Genomic DNA, 21,046 nt, shown 5'->3' on the forward strand with positions numbered 1-21,046 from the left:
GGTGGGATACATCATAGAATATAGAGTCATGTTTCCATCACCACCGCCGCCGCCGTTCTTAACCGACGATCTCATCGCCGAGGTATTATCCTTTCACGATGTGAAATCTATTATGCGATTGAGATGTGTTTGTAAGTTTTGGAACACTATCATTTTCGATCCCACCTTTGTGAATTTGCATCTCAAGAAATCAGCAAAACAAAATCCTCAATTGTTACTCATCACCAATCATAGGAGTTATTATGAAAGAAAGGTCGAGCATGGTGTAATTCCCTACTCTATAAGCAGCTTACTCGAGAATCCTTCGTCCGCACTTTCTGTCGACTCTTACTACTTGTTGCAAGACAAAGAATGCTCCGATATAGTTGGTTCCTGCAATGGATTGATCTGTTTGAGTGGTGAAACTGTCACAACGGACTATTATGATTACTGGTTCCGATTATGGAACCCAGCCACCAGGATAATATCTCCAAAATTTGGATTCTTACGCTTATTTTACATTCGTCCCGACTGCACATCCTCTGCTGATGATGGCTATTACAGATTCAATTTTGGTTGTGATAATTCTACATCCACTTATAAGTTAGTGGCCTCACGTTACAATAAACGTGAACTGAGAAGCGATGCCAGAATTCTAAGTTTGGGTGATGATGTTTGGAGAGATATAGAAAGTTTCCCGGCTGATCCTTTGTATTTGGACTCATCTTATGAAGCTTGTGGTGAAGTTGGTGTGTATTTCAAAAGCACTATTAACTGGATGGCTTATCAAAATAATCTTTTGTATGATTGTGACAATATTAAGGATATTAGTGTTGAACAATTTGTTGTTGTTTCGCTTGATTTGAGGACGGAGACATACAATCAATACTTATTGCCTCCCGATTTTGATGAAGTTCCATCTGTGGCTCCAGTTATTGGTGTGTTGGGAGACTATCTTTCTTTTTCTTATTGTTATAAAGAAACCTACTTTATTATATGGCAGATGAAGAAATTTGGGGTTCAAGATTCCTGGACTCAATTTCTTAAAATTGATTATCACAATCTTCAAATTGAATATGACTATAGTAACGAAGATATAAAGTATTATTTTAAATTGGTTCCGTTGTTTCTTTCTAAGGATGGTGATACACTTGTACTTAAAAGTATTCCAAAATACCAAGAAATCCTCTATAATTGGAGGAATAATGGAGTAGAGCGAACAAAAATTATTGCAAGAAAAGCGGTTGCCGATTATCAAACTGTTGATTCTGTCTCATGCTCGGGCGGTAGCTATTTTGAAAGCTTAGTTTCAGTGTTTTGGAATGTAAGTTCCCCTTTCGTTTACATGTTGGTATTAACGTTAAGTTGTATTTGTTGTTTTTGCAATTATAGATTGTGTGAATGGTCTTTTTATGATTGTTTAGATTGATTGTATTTTTTTGAATGAATATATTATAGCTATCAACAAATGATATTAACAGATCTAAATACTTGAAGTGACACCTGAAGTCTGAACTTTAGAAAAAATAGATACAAGAAAAAGAATAGATCTTATATTATTTTTAGTTAGTAGATGCACCTCTTTGTTTATTACAAATAGTAACAGAGATGATGAGCTTTGTCATGTGGGCTTACCTCAATATGACTTAACATTATAGAATGAATTTCAACAACTTGAAGTAGTAATCTTTTAATATTCTCTAGGTCCTGATATTGTGTCTCTAATTCAACATTTTTCTTTCAAGACTTACAAATAAACATTATACTAATGTCATTTTTAATAGACAATCTCGATATTAAGATAAACGGTATTGATAAATCTGTCATCTGCTGTTGTGCAGATTACTTTAAATTGTACTATCTCTCACTACACGTTCTAAATCTTTGTTGCTTATTTTCCTATTGCGGGGATTAAACCCACTTTTCTCTACTGATTTTCTTGTAACACACGCATAATTGAAGTATTTGTACTACTATAATGTAAATGTAATACTACCATTTCAGTTGGGTATTTGTACTTCGGAAGTATTCAATGTCATTTATATTAGAGAAATGTATAGGAATTTCAATATGAGGTTACTACTGGTCAAAACTAATAGCAGGGGAAATTATTTCACATCTATTCTTACTCGATAAATGGTGTGCAAGAAAAATCATATATTCTTTATATTCGTTTGTTTAAATTTATTTAGCATCCTATTTTATTAAAGAATGACATACACTTGATAATTACCGGATGGATTTTTATTAGTATTTGTTCAATTTTATGATTTTTTACATAGAATTACTACCTTCATTCATTTTTTATAAGAAACAAGTCACTTTTTAGATTCATTTAATGACCAATGTATTTGGTTTGTTTATAGGCTACATATATTAATTATTCAATGAATCTAAAAAGTGACTAGTCACTTATAAAAAAAACGGAGGTAGTATATTTTTTAGACTTAATGAAAATAGTGGGAATTAATTTCATGCGCGGGATTGCAGAATTAGAAGGACTTTCAAGAACTAATACAATGTGGAAATTTAGAGCTTAGAAGAAGAGCAGCTAAGGCAGTGTCTTGGGAGGATCAGGGTGATTTCAGTGGAACATGGTTTGAATCAGTTTGGATTTTAGAATGAAATTTGTCCAGGTGCTTTGGAACATGATTTGTTCATGTATTTTGTTAATTTCATGTGTGAGAAAAGTGCATACTGTTTATTGACTTGTACCTGTTGTAGAAGGAATTCTACCTTTTTAGTTATTATGTGTTAATTATTGTGTTTGATATCCACATCATAGTTGGCATTTTCATCTATTCTTGTTAGTATTTCTAATTCACTTATGTTCCCTTGGAATTGGATGGCTCTAAAAGGACTACCTACGGATGTCTTAGATGGAAAAGGGGATTTATTTCATCTATCTATGTTGTGTTGATTGCAAGCTTATACCATAATAAAAAGTTCAAACTTAATGCAATGTATGTTTGAGATTATCTTTTTTCTATGCTTGCTTGTGTAAAGCCTTATTGTAAGAAATTAATATTCTTATTTACAAGAATACTGTCATGGTCTTGTATGCTATACCAATAGTTCAAGCAATAAAATTTAAGGTGGATAAAAGAATAGTAAATTTAAGGTGGATAAAAGAATGACAAAATCACATATACCTAGTAGAGAAGTTAAAAATCCAAATCTTAATTAATTTCTATGCTTCTTCTTCAAATGATGAGATATACTTGTAAGGCCACTCTAACGTAAAAGTAAGACAGGGTGTGAGTAGTAAATAAATAAATTGAATTGAATGATTATTTACAGACTGAATCCTTTATTTATAGAATGACTAAACTTGCTCTTTAGATACTACATTATTAGAGGTGTTTTATATGATTATTTTATAATTAGATGGAACTAAAAGTGCTCTCTATGTAATAAACAAATCGATAATTCTAAAACCATATTATAAAAAGAGTTTGACCTAAATAATTCATGTAAAATCAACTTGTAATATGAGAGTATCATTTTACATTAAAAAATTTCAAATTCTATTTATAATTGTTCTTGCTAAAACATTAAAAGGTTAGCTTCCCTGTTATAGGTTAGGGAACCGCAAATGTATGTTATAGAAGGATATTTGAGGGCTGGAAGCCGTTGTTGTTATCTCTCCGTTCAGGTCCCCATTCTCATTGGTACCCAGGCCTTTTTATAGTTGTTAGATCCATGGTTTTAGGATTGACAATATTTTTGCTAAACATGATTCACTGACAAATGTTGAGTAAAATGTCATAACATCTTAATTAACTGTACAACAGGTGTTGCTGTTATTTTTCTTGACACAGTTGATTTGGTTTTGTGAGATATCCTATGGATATATCTCACCTATTTGCACAGTTCAAGAAGTTTTTAAGTCCTAACATGTTGGTCAGACTTCATTGAAGATAGATGTTCTAACAGATGGTGTGACATGTTATACCAGAACTTCAGTACAGTTCAAATTTTTAAATCCTTAAAGATTTCTTTTTAAAATATGAGATTATGAATTATTCTAGTTCTCGTATGGTTGCATCTGAGCAAAAAATTTATTAGGAACAATACAGATTTGATTGTGTTTCATAAAAAGGATCTTTGAAACTTTTTAGGAAACTTTGAAGATTTGTTCCTATTTTTGTGGAGAAGATCCTGCAGGTGATTTACAACTATAAGATTGGATTTGATTGAAGAGTTCAAGTCCATATAAAGGGAAATACTAAACCTAAAAAGCGTGTGAATTATAATTGAAGAAAACGTGTGTTTAAAATAAGGGTTTAGGGTTTGAGAGTTATTTTAGTGTGTTGTGTTTGTGTGTGTCACTCATGTATCTTCGATACATTGAGGTAGACTGATTGTTACTTGATTGTATATCAAGTTATTGTTTTCACTCATGAGTTTTTAAGCAAAGACTTAAGTATTGTATTTGAAGTGTAATCTCTTATTTATTGCTTTTGGTTATTATCATTGGTTTGTGACTGATTTTTATCATTGAGGTGATTGTGGGAAGTGAGAGGGGCGTTTCATATCTAGAAAGTTTCTAGGTAGAAATTGCATAGGGTAGTTATTAGGTGATAATTTATAAACTGGGACTGTTTAGGCTTTGAACTAATACTATTATAGTGGATTTTCTTCCTGGCTTGGTAGTTTCTAGATGTAGGTGAGTTGCACCAGACTAGGTTAACAATTTATTGTGTTCTTTTACCTTCTGCAATTTATTTCTGTATTGTTTCTATTTTGGTAAAAGTTTTTGTCAGCAGTTGATGTTATAACATCAGTCTTGACATTGTGTTACTGTATAAATTTCTGATAAAAATAATTTATATTATTACAAAATTGAAGAGGCTAGTTGTTAGAAAGCTACTTTAGAACCCTAACAACTCAAGAAAAGTTAAGAGAAATAAAAAAGACAAGTAAAATAAACTAAAAAAATTAAAGACTTTTCATTTCATTTGATATCTCAAATGTGTCAACACTACATTATACTCGTCGGTTTACCCGTGCGAGGCACGGGATAAAAAATTGTATGCTAAAAAAAATTACTTTATAATTATTTACGATATACAAATGAAGTTATAACTAAAACTCATTTGCACTTTTTAAAATAAACATAAAATATTAATTTGTCTTTAGTTTACAACTAAAACTCATTTGCACTTTTTAGGTCTTTTACAAATAGTATATTTATTTTATAGTAAATTAGCACAATTTAAAAAATATACTCTATTTTATTTGATTTGCATGTGCCTAAAATTAAAATAAAATATATTGTAAATATTAAATAATTTATTTTAATTTTTTATAAATAAGGCAATTAATTCTAATAGAGATAAAATATATACTCTCTTGTCTTATAATAACTATCTATAATATTTTCACATATTTTTTAAAATAAATAAGTAATTATTTTTGCAGTTTTTAAGTCTTTTACCAATAATATAATTATTATATAATCAGCAATATAACTATTTATTAAAAATATATTTATTTTAGAAGTATGTTGTCTAATTATTTAAGAATTATAATCTTTTTATACATAAAATCACTCATACATGATACGTGGAAAATAATTAATTCTCCAATTTTTAATTTCAGCAGCATATTATTTTAACTATAATGGCACTAAAATTTCCGTCACAGTCCATTTAAAAATTAAAGAAAATTAATTCATGTATAATATGAATATTTAAACCTTAATAAAAAATACAAAATATTGTGATATTGCATAATAAATATATTTAATGAAATTTATTACACATTTATAATTTAGAAAATTCAATGTAACTAATTCAGAAGTAAAACAATAATCATTTTAGAGTGATCAAAGACAATAATCACTTTTGTCTATCATAATAAAAAAAATTAATAAAAATAAACATACATGTAATAGGAAAAATCCATACAAATTTTAATAATAATAATAATCTCTGGAAATACTTTTAAAAAAAGATTTAAGACTTTATATTAGAAATTTAAACACCTATTCTCTCTTACTGGGTAAAATTCTAAGAATAACTTATAATTAATGTAAAAAAAACTGTAATAACTATTAAAAAAAATTGAAAATCATAATATTTACAGAAATTGTTAATCAATTTTAATAAACATAATTGATAATAAGTATAACTGTTTAATCTTTTCAATTATTTGATGAAACCAAATTAATTTTCACGTTTTAGATTTTATAGAAATTTTGTAAATATTTTAGAATAAAGAGTATATTATTTTTAATAATGTATTCTCTTTGTAAGCACAATAATCTTTATATATATATATATATATATATATATATATATATATATATATATATATATATATATATATATATATATATATATATATATATATATATATATATATATATATATATATATATATATATATATATATATATATATAAAGACTTACTCCTCATCATGACCATTGATTCTTTTCAATCTAATGGTTAAAATTAACAAGTAATTAAATATGAAGAGAGAAAAATAATACTCATTAATTTTAACCATTTGATTGAGAAGAATCAATGGTAATGATGAGGAGTAAGTCTTGATAAATCTCTCCTCTCTCTCTCTCTCTCTCTCTCTCTCTCTATATATATATATATATATATATATATATATATATATATATATATATATATATATATATATATATATATATATATATATATATATATATATATTCTTCATTTGAGATTGGAGCAAGATATTTTAACTTTTGAAATCTATAAAATAATCCATTTAAGAAAAGTAATTACCATAATAATGATAATTATCTCATTTAATAATTATTTCATTTAATCATAATGATAATTATCTCATTTAATATTTCTAAAATATAGTAATGGTTACATTTCGGTGAACTATTCAATGAAAAACCAAAAAAACGTCTTCACAACTCAAAGCTTCTTATGAAGTTTTATAAAAAAAATTGTGATTAAAATTTCAGATTGCTCAAGTCCCAAATGACTTTGCATGAGAAAGGGTTGAACCAAAAACCATAGATTGAACAAAAGTACGGTTGTCTCTTTGTACTTTTCTTGTTTCTCTAAATCTCAATTAATCAACTAAATAAACAAAATGCTTAAACATCCCATGTCCGTCTCTCTCACGCTTAATTCCTCTCCTTCCTCTTGTTATCCTTTTCACGCTTATCTCTCTTAAATATCTAATCTCACGATTTTTTCCCTTCTTTTCTCTAGTCACCGAACGAAATCATATTTAAGCCCTCATCTCTTTCGATTACCCAAATCAAACCACCATCATCAAGCAAAAATAAAATAGATAAAAAACCAACAACCCTTACCCTAATTCATTCACATTATTTTGAACATTATAGATTACATCAATCGTGATTGCAAAAGGTAAAACATGAAATTGAGCAATACAATGGATATTCTTCTTCTAGATCCTCTTTCCTTCTGAAACCTCTTTTGGATATGAAATTTTGTCCCTATTCTTCTTCTTCTGAGTTTGGGGTGTATCTGGATTTGTTGTGTTGTGCGATTTGGCTCTTAATCAGGTCTGAAGGGTTGAATACAATGAAAACCAATTCGCCAATTCATCAAACAGTGAATGAACATTCTCAAGATCAAGAAGCTTCAAAACCTTCCTCTTCTATTTATTACTGTGAAATTACACAAAATTGCTATGCATCTCTAACAAAATCATAGTTTCAAGTAATCAAGAACTAAAATTACACTGGTACCTTAAGAGAATCAATGAGAAAAAGAAGAACGTGGGCTGCAAAATGCTTCTCGCAATCAGGAAGTTACCCAAAAATTGAAATATAAACACAGAGCACGAATTCAGAATTCAGTTTGTAATCAATCATATACATATACGAAATAATAAGAAATAATGAAGGCGGTCATACAACAAGAATGATTGAAAACACGAAACTGCAAAATGTAGAGTAAGAGTAGATCCAATTTGCACATCTTTATATGATAGAAGATATGATGAAAGAGAAGCATGGGTAATGACATAAAACTGGCCAAGAATCTGAAAGGTTGGAATTTAGAAGGTAGAAAGCATTAATTAGGGTGGACAGACATTGATTGAATTTCGGCGAACCATTGAAGCATTTGTTGCTGTTAAAAAATTCAAACGCCAGGCTCAAATGAAAAGAATTAATGACAGAGAGAATTAGAAAAATTAATAAAATAATAAATTAAATAATAATAAAATAATTAAAGTTAAATATAGTAAGTTACCATTAATAGTATGTTTTAAAATAGTAAGAAGGCGGTGTTCTCATTTGTTAAGGATCGAATATGGAAAAGAATTAATTCTTGGAGTGGTAGATCTTTATCTAGAGCGGGAAAAGAGGTTATGATTAAATCAGTGCTGCAGTCAATTCCCGCTTATATTATGAGTGTCTATTTGATTTCGGATGGGGTGGTGAGAGATATTGAGAAAATGCTTAACGCATTTTGGTGGGGGGGAGGTCATAATAACAGAGGTATAAGGTGGTTGTCTTGGGATAGAATGACTATGCGAAAGAGTGAAGGAGGCATGGGATTTAGGGACTTCAAAGCTTTTAATATGGCTATGGTAGCAAAGCAAGGATGGAATCTTATGGCGAAACCCAATTCTCTTGTGGCTAGAATCTTTAAAGCAAGGTATTTTCCTCGCTCCTCTTTTTTTGATTCTAAGGTTGGTAACAATCCGAGTTTTATATGGCGGAGTTTGTGGAAAGCTAAGGATGTTCTTAAGCTTGGTAGTAGGTGGAGTATTGGTGAAGGGAGTAGCATTAAGGTTATGTTGGATCCTTGGCTTCGTGAGAAAGGATGTTGGTGGGTTAGTGGTCCGCAAGTGCAAGAAGTGCATGATCTCTATGTAAAAGATCTTTTCCTCCCCAATGTCAAACAATGGGATGTGGGGAAGGTGAACTCTCTTTTTGGTCATACGGGGGCTGAAATCATTCTTAGAGTTCCGTTGGTGGAGGATGTAGTGGAAGATAGGTTGGTTTGGCAAGAGAAAAAGAATGGTGATTATAGTGTGAAATCGGGATATAGACTTTGGAAAAGGTTGCACACTAGTAATTTGCACTATGGTATTGAGGGTAATTGGAAGAATTTGTGGAACATTTCCGCACCACCTAGAGCCAAACACTTGTTATGGCGGATTTGTCGGGGCTGCCTTCCGACTCGTGCTATGTTGCAACATTATCATGTTCCTTGCCCGACTCTTTGTCCTTGGTGTGATTGTGAAGATGAAGATGATTGGCATGTTTTTTTCGGTTGCACTTCTACTTCTCAAAGTTGGCGGGCAGCAGGTTTGTCATCCTTAATCGACACTCGTTTACAATCATTTCATGATGCTAAGTCCCTTATTTTTGACGTTTGTAGTCGAGAGGACCGTAGGGATGCTGGTAGATTTGCTGTTATGCTTGAGGTCCTTTGGCGAAGTAGAAATAATGTGGTTTGGCAAGATGTCCGAGAAGATGCTATAAGAATTGGTTTACAAGCATATCACAACTGGTATGATTGGTTTATAGCTATAGAGGAGAATGCTATGTGTGATAATAATAATAATTCAGTGGCTTGGATACCGCCTATGATAAATCAGTTGAAGTGCAATGTTGATGCAGGTTTTAATAACGTTCGTGGTACGACTAATAGAGGGTGGTGCTTTAGGGATCATTTGGGGAGATTCATCAGAGCAGGTGTAGCTTGGGATGTGGGTCTTTTTTCTGTCCACGAAGCTGAAGCCATGGCTTTGAAGGAAACAATCCAACATGCCATCTCCTCCCATTTCTCTTATGTTGTCTTTGAAAGTGATTGTCAATTAGTCGTAAATTCTATTAAAGCCAAGCATGTTGGCTCCTCTGAGTTTAGTTTTATAATTAAGTCTATTCAGAATTTGCTATGTTGTTTTCCGAACTTTGAGGTAAAGTTCATTAAGCGCCAAGCGAATTCGGTTGCCCATTCCTTAGCTAAGGCGGCCAATTCTTGGTCTAGGCGTAGTTCCCTTAATATGATACCTCCTTGTATTGAGATTGATTTGATGAATGAAAGCTCTTAAGTTTGTTTCTGTCAAAAAAAAATAGTAAGACTTTTAAGAAGATGAGACTTGGCAAACTTGCCAAAGAACTCACCCTGCTTTATTTTATTGTATGATAACATTCATAATAAATAATAAAACTAAAAACCCATATACAATTAGAGCCCAATAATAATAGAACAATTTTTGTATGGTCACGAACCTAAATCCATATATTTAAGAACAACTAATAAGAAGAGAGAAAATTTAAATTTATTTTAAATTTAATTTCGTTTTTAATTGGCAACATGGAGGATGATTGTGATAATGAAGGAGAAAGATAATTTTAGTTTTATTATTTAATCAATAAAAAAATGTGATTGGTTGTGTGTAAATCCAGGTGTTATAGTTGTGTCCATCTAAGTATTTTCCATAATAATAATAATAATACTAATAAAAAGAGAGAGAATAATAATAATAATAATAATAATAATAATAATAATAATAATAATAATAATAATAATAATAATAATAATAATAATAATAATAATAATAATTGCATGGATACGAACCTAAATCCTATTTATAGGCACAACCAATAAAAAAAAAGAATATAAATTTATTTAAATTTTAATTTCGTTTTTAATTGGCATTATAGGAGTGATTGAGATAAATGAGGAGAGAGACAATTTTATTTTTTATTTTTAATTAATAAAAAAAATGTGATTGATTATGTGTAATTACAAATGTTATGGTTGTGTCTATGTAAGGATTTACCCTAATAAATAATAGTTATACATATTATAATTATAATACCCCTCTATCACTCAATCGTAGAATATACAATTATGTCTTCATCTCAGCTGTTCATCTCTGACGATCTCATTGCTGAGGTATTATCTCTTCTCAAAGTGAAATCAGTTCTTCGATTCAGATGTGTTAACAAGCATTGGGATACTCTCATTTCCGATCCCACTTTTGTGAAATTGCATCTGGAGAAATCAGCAAAACAAAATCCTCACTTCTTACTCATCACTGAACATATAACACATATCCCAGGTGAGTCACCCAATGGCAGTGATGATAAAAGTGAGTATGAATGCGGTGTCATTCCCTACTCTGTAAGCAGCTTACTCGAGAATCCCTCGTTCGACCTTTCCGTCGACTCTTACTACTTGATGCAACACAAAGGATGCTCTAAAATAGTTGGTTCCTACAATGGATTGATCTGTTTAAGTGGTGAATCATACGGCCGCGAGTATTATGAGTGTTGGTTCCGATTATGGAACCCAGCCACCAAGGCAACATCGCCAAAATTAGGGTTCTTACGCTTATTTCACAATCGTCCCGGCTGCGCTGCCGATAATGGCTATTTCAATTTTACCTTTGGTTATGATAACTCTACAGGCACTTATAAGATATTTGCCTCACGTTACGTTTTTCGTAAAAGGAGAAGCGAGGTCAGAATTCTATGTTTGGGTGATGATGTTTGGAGAGATATTCAAACTTTCCCTGTTGAGCCCTTGTGCTTGTCCTCTTGTCAAACTGGTGTGTCTTTCAAAAGCACTATTAACTGGTTGGCCATTAATAATATAATTTACTACAGCTGTAATACTTATAAGGATATTACTATTGATCAATTTTTGATTGTTTCGTTTGATTTGAGCACAGAGACATACAATCAGTACTCATTGCCTCCTGAGTTTGATCAAGTTCCACCTAGAGCTCCAATTATTGGTGTGTTGGGAGACTCTCTTTGTTTTTCTTACCGTTATAAGGAAACCGATCTAATTATATGGCAGATGAAGAAATTTGGGGTCGAAGATTCTTGGTCTCAATTTCTTAAAATTAGTTGTCACTCTCTTCAAATTCATTATGACTATACTGAATATATGAAGTTTTTTTTTAAATTGGTTCCACTATTTCTTTCTAAGGATGGTGATACACTGATACTTAAATGCTTTCAAGAAGACCAAGAAATTCTCTATAATTGGAGAAATAATACAGTAGTGCGAACAAAAATTTCTGCAAGTACAACAACTACTGATGACAGAACTGTTCATTATGTCTCTTGCACAGCCAATGACCATATTGAAAGCTTAGTTTCAGTTTTTCTGAAAGTAAGTTCCTCTTCCATCGTTTACATGTTGGTATTGGTAGTTATATATGTTAATTTGTATATGTTGTTTTCGTAATTATCAATTTTATGAATATTCTTTTTTATGATTGGTTAGATTGATTGTATTTATTTGAATGGATGTCCTGTAGCTATCAACAATATGTGATATTAACATATCTTAATATTTGAAGTGACACCTGAAGTCTGAACTTTAGGAAAAATGGATACAAGAAAAAGAATAGATCTTATATTATTTTTAGTTAGTAGATGCATTTCTTGTTTATTATAAGTAGTAACAGAGATGATGAGCTTTGTCACATGGGCTTTGTTTATTATAATTGAAGTAATTATAATGAAATACTACCATATCAGGTGGGTATTTGTACTTTGGAAGTATTAATCTCATTTCCATTACAACAAGGTTAAGGAATTTCATTATGAGGTTACTACTGTTCAAAATCAATAGCAGCAGGAGAAGCTATTTCACATCTATTCTTACTAGCTAAATGGTGTGCAAGAAAAAACATATTTGTTTCGTATCCTATTTTTGTGAAAGAATGATATACACTTGATTATTATCGTACAGATTTTTATTAATATTTGTTGTTCAATTTTATAATTTTTTTTATATGGAATTATATTTTCCAACTTGATGAAAACACTGGGAGTTAATTTGATCCGTGGAATTGCAGAATTAGGAGGATCACCGAGACCTAATACAATGTGGAAATTAAGAGCTTAGAAGAAGAGCAGTGTCTAGGGAGGATGAATTCAAAGGAACATGGTTTGAATTAGTTTGGATTTTAGAATGAAATTTGTCCAGGTTTTTGGAACATGATTTGTTAATGTACTTTGTTATAAACCTTTTATTTTTAACTATGTTGATTTGGATAGGGAAATACCTCATTGGACACTTTCATTTGTTGGATTTTCATCTTGCTTTTTATATTCAAAAATTTCAGTTAGGTGCATTCGGTTGTTTATGTTTGAATTAGTTGGGAGAGACTACATAATGTTGGCTTTTCTATTTCAGCAACAATTTGTCTTTCTTGTAACCAACTTTGAAGGCATTTATTCTCAGAGTATTGTGACAATAGTAATCCATCAGTGCTATTAAGATAGATGAATCACCAACACCACATGACTCACCACCGTCAACAACACCATCAAAGTCAAGTTTGGCTACAGGAAGGAAAGAAAAGGTAGTGAAAATAAAGAGATTGGCGTCGGCGTCGAGATCTGGTGGGTGGCATCAAAGATCGATGTATGTAATGCAATGACTCAAATTGATATGGAAGATATTTAAGCTAAGCCTCATAAAGTTATTGGTTGATTTTAATTCATTGTCATGGAAAATCTCAATAGTTTCTAGTCTAACTTGCAGGCATATAAAGGTTGGTTGAGTGATTGCTATCATGAGATTAAAAGTTTCAGATTTCATGAATTTAATGATGTTTCTTTAACTATATATATGTATGTTTTGGTTGGTTTATAAGTGTTTAATCTTGTATTCCTTAATGTTTAACCTCGTATTCTTTCATTTTGTTTAACGATTCCTTAATTTTGATGTAATTTTCTGTGACACTTGAAGATGCTGTGCCAATTTAAGTTATCAAAACATAGGAGACACCAGGTTAGCAGTTGAACTCGTTGTCAAAATGATCTTTAGTAGGAAACTTGATGCTTAGAGCATAAGCAAAGTATATGTATAAAATAGTTGAATTATATTCTTGTGAATCTTGTAGTCACATAGATAATTCGTTAATTTTATTGAGCCTACGACTTTAGGTTTGATTTTGATACCTCGGGTGTGTGTTCTGTTTTAAATATAGGTGAATAGGTTGGTTAACAGTTGTCGATTTCGATTGGCTTCCGATTATAAGAACATTATTGTAGTGACTCCCTTTAGCGTTGCACCACTAGTTTTTGTTTGCTTCCTGAGATTAGTGACATAAATAGGTTCTCGTGGAAGTGTGTGTGATGAGTTGTTGATTGGTCTAATGTTCTTATCAGTTTGCTTAACTGATTTCCAACAATAGTCCAGTGCAACAGTAGACATTGTGGCACATGCATAATGCAAACACACCTTATTTGCTGCATAGGCAATTTCATATATATCAGATAGCATAACTAAAATGGATCTGTAGGTTGCAGGTTCATCAAATCCAACTAATTTGAACAAAACTTGAACTGTTGGACATTGAAATTAGCAAGCATTAGGCAAACAGGCAGATGTGCGTTTTTTTCAGCAACCATATTTGTTGTTGAAATCCAAAAAAGCAGAGAAATTTTTGGTCAAGTCTATTATATCTTAGTTATGCATGCATAAGATTTATCACTACTCACTAGACCCTTCTTTGTGTATTTGAATCACTAGACCCTTCTTTGTGTATTTGAATTCTGTTGGTCAATTGTTTTCTCTTGTAAGGGTTGAGTACCCCTAGTACTCTCTTTTAATACAAGAGTTATTTATGGAAAAAAAACTTGTGTATTTGAATTTTGTTGGTCAATTGTTTTCTCTTGTAAGGGTTGAGTACCCTAATACTCTCTTTTAATACCAGAGTTATTTATGAAAAAAAACTAGGCCCTTCTCTTTTAATACAAGAGTTATTTATGGAAAAAAACTAGGCCCTTGTAGATAGAAAAAACAATCATGGCGTCGCAGTGGTGACGCTCCTTATTGTCGGTATGTCACAATCATTATCAAACAACGCAAGTAATCTGTTAAACCTTTAGGCTATGTTTGAAAGTTTGGAGGGGGAGGAAAAGGAGGATTTTGAAAAATAGAAAGGATTGAGGGAAAAGAATAGAAAGATTTTAGTTTGGAAGGATTTGATTTTTTTCATAACACTAAAAAAACCTAATTTGGGAAACTCAAAATTTATATTAAAATAGAGTTTTGGAGGGTTTAGACAAAATGTTCAAATATAATTTTTATTGTTATAGTATTTCAAATAGTAAATATACATTAATGACAAATATTATTTTATCATTCTAAATAAAAAAAATTTAAAAAAAATTGTTAAAAATTTCTCTATATTTTAAAAAAAATCAATTTCCGAAGCCCTCCATTTCTCCTGAAGAAAAGAAAAGAAAAAATAAAATAAAAGGGAATGATAAAGAAACTAATAAAATTTCAAAAGATGACTTAATACTTTCTAGACAAGTTTTTGACCGAAATTAATTTGGTTATTTTAAAAAAAAAGGTTATTTGTAATACAAGGGTTATAATCTTTTTGACTTGAATTTTTTTAATAGAATTTTGACGTATTAATGATTATAGTATTTTTTTTTTAATATATGTAGTATCCAATCCGTCAGATCGACTAGTTCACATGGAACGATTAATAATTATAGTATAATAATTAAAAATATAATTGCAAACTTTTATAAAATTATTAATAAGGGTTTAGGGTTTAGTATATTATGAACTCCTGAATGTTTTAGCTTTGGTGCTTTGACGTGATACAAAGTACACTAGAGAATTTATCTATGTGACTTAATTTTTTAATTTGAAATAAGTTTGATAGAATTAAGATGTACTAGTACCAAAATCACTATATCTGCAACTTAAAGCAAAATGAAATCACACAAAAAGAAGTTCGTGATGTAGAAATAGAATACATTTATCTTAGAGGGTTGTCAAACTATGTAGACTTGCAGCCTCATAGAATATTATAATCAGCCTACAATTCAATAATAGAGTTGCAAAATGGAGAACATGTGACAAATAGACAATATTAACACCTAATAGATTTCAAATAGAAAGGATTATCAAACAACGCAAGCAATATTGCAAAATGGAGAACATGTGACAAATAGACAATATTAACACCTAATAGATTTCAAATAGAAAGCATTATCAAACAACGCAAGCAATCTATTAGACCTTTAGGCTATGTTTGGAAGTTTGGAGGGGAATGGAAAGGAGGATTTTGAAAAGTAGAAAGCATTGGGGAAAAGAATAGAAAGATTTTAGTTTGGAAGGATTTGATTTCCTTCATAACACTAAAAAAACGTAATTTGGAAAACTCAAAATTTGTATTAAAATATAATTTTGGAGGGTTTAGAAAAAATGTTCAAATATAATTTTTATTATTATAGTATTTTATATAGTAAATATACATTAATGACAAATATTATTTTGTCATTCTAAATAAAATCTTTTTTTAAAAATTTCTCTATATTTAAAAAAAATCAATTTTTGAAGCCCTCCATTTCTCTGAAGAAAAGAAAAGAAAAAATAAAATAAAAGAGAATGATAAAGAAACTAATAAAATTTTAAAAGTTGAGTTAATACTTTCTAGACAAGTGTTTGACCGAAATTAATTTGGTTATTTAAAAATATGGTTATTTGTAATACAAAGAGTTATAATCTTTTTTATTTGAATTTTTTTAATAGAATTTTGACGTATTGATGATTATAGTATTTTTTTTTTTAATATATGTGGTATCTAACTCGTTAGATCGACTAATCCACATAGAAAGATTAATGATTATAGTATAATAATTAAAAATATAATTGCAAACTTTTATAAAAATATTAATAATTAAAACATTTCGGGAAAAAAATAATTAAAGGCATTTTAAAATATAATTGTATAATACTATAAATATATCATTATTAAAAATTGTATCACTTTTTTTCAATTTTGTTAACTTTTCAAATTCAAAAATTAAAGACAAAAACTTTAAAATCTATTTTATTTTTTAGTTTTTAAAATTTAAAAATGAAATATTGATTTTAAAAGTAATTTAAAAAAATAACATAAACTTTTTTTTGTAAATAAGATGACACAGAGTGAACATTTCATGAAAAACCCTTGAAGAATCCGTATAGAATATACAATCATGTCGGTGTCTCCGCTGTTCTTCCCCAACGATCTGATAGCAGAGGTGTTATCCCTTCTTAATGTGAAATCTATTCTGCGATTCAGATGCGTTAGCAAATTCTGGGATATTCTCATTTCCGATACCACCTTTGTGAATTTGCATCTCAAAAGTTCTGCAAAGCGAAATCCTCACTTATTACTCCTCACCTCTCATACCAAAAAATTCCCAGCTAAGGCATTATATGGCAGTGATGCAATTGAGCATGATTCTGGTGTCATTCCATATTCCATAAGCAGTTTAGTTGAGAATCCTTCTTTCACCATTTTGATCGACTCTGACTACATCGTGCAACACAAAGAATGCTCCGATATAGTTGGTTCCTGCAATGGATTGATCTGTTTGAGTTGTGAATACCTCAACTATGACTACGAGTATCATGAGTACTGGCTCCGATGTTGGAACCCAGCCACCAGGACCACATCTCCAAAATACGGCTTGTTTCGCTTATATCGCAATACTCCTGGTTGCCCTACATCTACAGGTTGTTACAGATTCAGCTTTGGTTGTGATAATTCTACTGGCACTTATAATGTAATGGCATCCTGTTACTTTCGTCATCAACAGAGAAGCAATGTGAAAATTTTAAGTTTCGGTGATAATATTTGGAGGGAAATTCAAAGTTTCCCTGTCGAACCTATGCATGCCGACGATGCTTGTGGAACTGATTATGATGATCTGTATTTCAAAAGCACTATCACTTGGTTGGGTATTCGAAATAAACTTTCATATAACTGTTCACTTTTATATGACCATACTGATATTAAGGATATTACAATTGAGCATTTTGTTATTGTTTCGCTTGATTTGCGGACAGAAACATATAACCAGTATTTATTCCGCTGTTTCTTTCTGAAGACGGTGATACACTCATACTTCAATGCAATCAAGAAAAGCAAGCAATTCTCTATAATTTAAGAAATAATAGAGTACGACGAACAAAAATTACTGCAAGAAAAACAATTACGGATGATATAGCTAGTGACTCTTGTTCTTGCTCGGTCAAAGGCTATTTTGAGAGCTTAGTTTCGGTTTTTTATATGTAAGTTTCTCTTCCATGGTTTACATTTTGGTATTTAATGTTAAGTTGTCTTTGTCATTTTCATAATTATAGATTGTGTGAATGTTATTTTCTTATAGTTGTTTAGATTGATTGTATTTTTTTTAACAAAGGAAATCTTAACTTTCATATCTAGGATTGCAGAATAAAAAGGGCAGCCAAGAGCTAATATAATTTGGGGATTCAGAGCTTAGAGCAACAACAATTAAGGCAATATGGTAGGAGGAAGAATTCAGAGGACCACGGTTTGAATTAGTTTTAGAATGAATTTTGTCAAGGTACCCGGGGACATAATATGTTGGTGAACTTTGTGATAAACCTCATATTTTTATAAGACTATGTTTTATTGGATTGGGAAATACATTATCGTTTGTTTTAAAGGTGATTATATAATGCCAACATTCATTTGTTGTGTATTATGTTGTTTATGTTTTAATTGGTTTGAACGAACTAGGTTCTTTAATTCCTAGTGGTAATATTAGTTTCTACCAATTAGCTTTTCTATCTCAGCAACAGTCTGTCTTTTTTATTATTTTTCTAACCAACAGGAAGCTATTCCTAAAGTATTGTGATTATAAGTATTAATTTCATATATCTCATTCTTCATCTTCCCAATATATATGAGATGTGTCACATGTCTAACATTGGTCTCAGAGCTCCAATATCTGGAGCACCTGGTAATTGAAAATTTGAAAAAATATTGGACCATAGATGTAAATATTGGAAGAGATGCAAGTGGTGGTATTAATCACCAACCAGTGACATATGGGCGTAAGACTCAAGTATGGCTATACGAGGGAAAGAAAGGAAAGTGAGAATGAAGGGATTGGCGTCGGTGGCTAGACCTAGTGGGTGGAATACGACATTGATTGCATTCAAATGATGCATGGACCCAATGATATTGTTTTAACCGTAGTAATTTCTTAGATGTTTTAGTTTTTTTTGTTGGTTATTTTCAATGTACCTTTTAATTAATGAATGAATTAATGTTTTTCATGAACGCTCGTGTTAGCTGATTCACTGATCTTATCTGCGCTAATTTAATATATATATTTTTTAAATATGTTAAAAAAAACAATTTAAAAAAAATCAAAAAAAAAAATTAATATGTAGAAACAAATAAAAAAAAACAAAAAAAAAAGATCCTACAAGCATGCGCCACCCCAGGTCGCTTGAAAGACCAAGATGCAAGTTGGCGCCACCCCAGGTGGCGCATATGTGTTGCCATTTGTTCCTTTACGCCACCGCAGGTGGCTCCTATGTAGAGACCACCTACAAAACCTGGTCATACAGGTAATTTTTCTGAAAATCTGGTTTTTGGTGTAAAATTTTTTTTAAACATGGTTATTTGTATTTTTTTTCACGTCCGCAGAAAATTATAATTAACTACTTAATTGATTGATTGTGAATTATTGGTGAATATACGTGACTTTGTGGAATAATGTGTGTTGTGGCAATATGTTTTGGGGTAGTGCACTACTAGAAATTTGGCCTACGGCCACGCTAAAATTTTCCACAGCTCAGAAACTGTGGCCATATATATGATATGGCCAGGGTTTTCAAAGCGTAGAATTATGTTATAAAATATTGAATCCGGAGTGTGAAACTGTGGCCTTTACTTCAATTGTCACGGTTAGACAACTGCAGATATTTTTAGCAGCAAAGAAAAACCGCGACCTTATAATTTTGACTACAAACTTGGCCAAAATCCACAAAATTAAACCCGCCAAATTTCCCCCCCCCCCTTTTTTTTTAATTTCCCTCTTCTTAATTAATTTCTTTTATAATTTTTTTAATTAAAAGAAATAAAAAATGTAAATACAAGTTCTCATTTGTCTAACCTAATTTTTCCTCTTCCTCGCATTCTCCTTCCTCAACCGAGATTCGCTCTCTTCTTCCTCAAATCGGTCCTCTCTCACAATTTCGGATCTTGAAATCTTTCTCTTCTATGTCATACCACAGTATACTCCGTGCACTTTCCTTTTTTATGTTACGCACTTTACACTCACACTCACCGCTCTAAACCCCCAAAACCCTAACACCTTCAATCAGACACGCTCGAGCATAACGAGGTTTGTCTCCTAGGGTTTTCACACAACAGAACCTCTGTCTCTCATTCCGAACAACAACAACAACAACAACGATGGTGGCCGACAAGAGCAAGAAGCTTAAGGTTTCTGAAAAGGGCGACAACGCCGAGGAAATCGACGGAGAACTTGTCCTCTCCATTGAAAAGTTGCAGGAAATGCAAGATGAGCTCGAAAAGGTATCCAAATTATGTTTCTTGTTATTATTTGCTTTCAAATTTTAATCAAATTTAGTCGATTCAAATTCCTCAATGAGCACGAACCCTAATTTGCATAAAAATTGAATTTTTTTGACAAAAAAGTAATGTAATTGAGGTTTTTGTTATTTTAGTTTAATTTAGTTGTGATTGTTGTGGTTTTAGATCAATGAGGAGGCTAGTGATAAAGTTCTGGAAATAGAGCAGAAGTACAACGAGATAAGGAAGCCGCTGTATGATCAGCGCAATGATCTTATCAAGTCTATTCCTGATTTCTGGTTAACTGCGGTAAGTTATTATCCGACGCGTATGCTTTAGTTTTGGTTTTGTTTTAAAGTTTGATTTGTTGTGGAATTACTAAAATTGTTGTTGAGAATTGTTGTGGACCATATTTAGTTTTTTTTTCTCCAATTCAAAACAACATAACTTTATGCTTTTTTCTCTAATGCAAAACACTCCTACTGGTAATTAATAATCCACTATTGATTCACCGTCGTTTTTTGAAACACAGTATTCATATTTCATAGTTTTTATATCTGTAATATTATAAATTTTTGTACTGAATAATTTTGTTCAAATTGAGATGTTTTGAAAATTGTAAGTCTTGATTGTGTATATTTGTGTTTGTGTTGGCACTACAATTGAGTTTTGTTTTGATTCTGCTTTCGTACAATGCAGGGAACTCTAGTTATCATGGAAGACACACGGCAGTAACCATT

The 21,046-nt window shown here is 31.0% G+C and overlaps 4 protein-coding genes across 5 annotated transcripts; all 4 read left to right on the plus strand.

The window, feature by feature from the left end:
- Positions 1 to 2,910, plus strand: LOC131627806 (F-box/kelch-repeat protein At3g23880-like). The gene is made up of 2 exons (XM_058898666.1): positions 1 to 1,303; positions 2,470 to 2,910. Exons 1-2 carry the CDS (start codon positions 29 to 31, stop codon positions 2,473 to 2,475), a joined length of 1,281 nt encoding a protein of 426 aa, XP_058754649.1. The 5' UTR covers positions 1 to 28; the 3' UTR covers positions 2,476 to 2,910.
- A 7,897-nt stretch (positions 2,911 to 10,807) lies between these two features.
- LOC131627807 (F-box/kelch-repeat protein At3g23880-like) lies at positions 10,808 to 14,861 on the plus strand. 2 transcript variants are annotated; one of them, XM_058898668.1, is made up of 3 exons: positions 10,808 to 11,522; positions 11,646 to 12,094; positions 12,786 to 14,861. In XM_058898668.1, exons 1-3 carry the CDS (start codon positions 10,823 to 10,825, stop codon positions 12,789 to 12,791), a joined length of 1,155 nt encoding a protein of 384 aa, XP_058754651.1. In that variant the 5' UTR covers positions 10,808 to 10,822; the 3' UTR covers positions 12,792 to 14,861. The 2 variants fall into 2 exon arrangements, with proteins under 2 accessions (XP_058754651.1, XP_058754650.1); XM_058898667.1 differs by having other exon boundaries at positions 10,808 to 12,094.
- Positions 14,862 to 16,944: 2,083 nt separating this feature from the next.
- Positions 16,945 to 17,901, plus strand: LOC131627779 (F-box/kelch-repeat protein At3g23880-like). The gene has a single exon (XM_058898635.1). The coding sequence runs from the start codon at positions 16,945 to 16,947 to the stop codon at positions 17,899 to 17,901; it is 957 nt and encodes a 318-aa protein (XP_058754618.1).
- Positions 17,902 to 20,186: 2,285 nt separating this feature from the next.
- LOC131627781 (NAP1-related protein 1-like) lies at positions 20,187 to 21,041 on the plus strand. The gene is made up of 3 exons (XM_058898636.1): positions 20,187 to 20,309; positions 20,493 to 20,615; positions 21,006 to 21,041. Exons 1-3 carry the CDS (start codon positions 20,187 to 20,189, stop codon positions 21,039 to 21,041), a joined length of 282 nt encoding a protein of 93 aa, XP_058754619.1.
- The last annotated feature ends 5 nt before the right edge of the window (positions 21,042 to 21,046 follow it).

The sequence above is a fragment of the Vicia villosa genome, unplaced genomic scaffold (assembly GCF_029867415.1).
Source record: "Vicia villosa cultivar HV-30 ecotype Madison, WI unplaced genomic scaffold, Vvil1.0 ctg.000402F_1_1, whole genome shotgun sequence".
Classification (NCBI taxonomy): domain Eukaryota; kingdom Viridiplantae; phylum Streptophyta; class Magnoliopsida; order Fabales; family Fabaceae; genus Vicia; species Vicia villosa.

Excerpts from the sequence above, each read along its gene's own strand:
- LOC131627806 (XM_058898666.1), top strand. The coding sequence starts at position 29 with ATGTTTCCATCACCACCGCCGCCGCCGTTCTTAACCGACGATCTCATC.
- LOC131627807 (XM_058898667.1), top strand. The coding sequence starts at position 10,823 with ATGTCTTCATCTCAGCTGTTCATCTCTGACGATCTCATTGCTGAGGTA.
- LOC131627779 (XM_058898635.1), top strand. The coding sequence starts at position 16,945 with ATGTCGGTGTCTCCGCTGTTCTTCCCCAACGATCTGATAGCAGAGGTG.
- LOC131627781 (XM_058898636.1), top strand. The coding sequence starts at position 20,187 with ATGGTGGCCGACAAGAGCAAGAAGCTTAAGGTTTCTGAAAAGGGCGAC. Across the intron at positions 20,310-20,492 it reads TGCAAGATGAGCTCGAAAAG|ATCAATGAGGAGGCTAGTGA; the intron begins GTATCCAAATTA and ends TTGTGGTTTTAG. Across the intron at positions 20,616-21,005 it reads CTGATTTCTGGTTAACTGCG|GGAACTCTAGTTATCATGGA; the intron begins GTAAGTTATTAT and ends CGTACAATGCAG.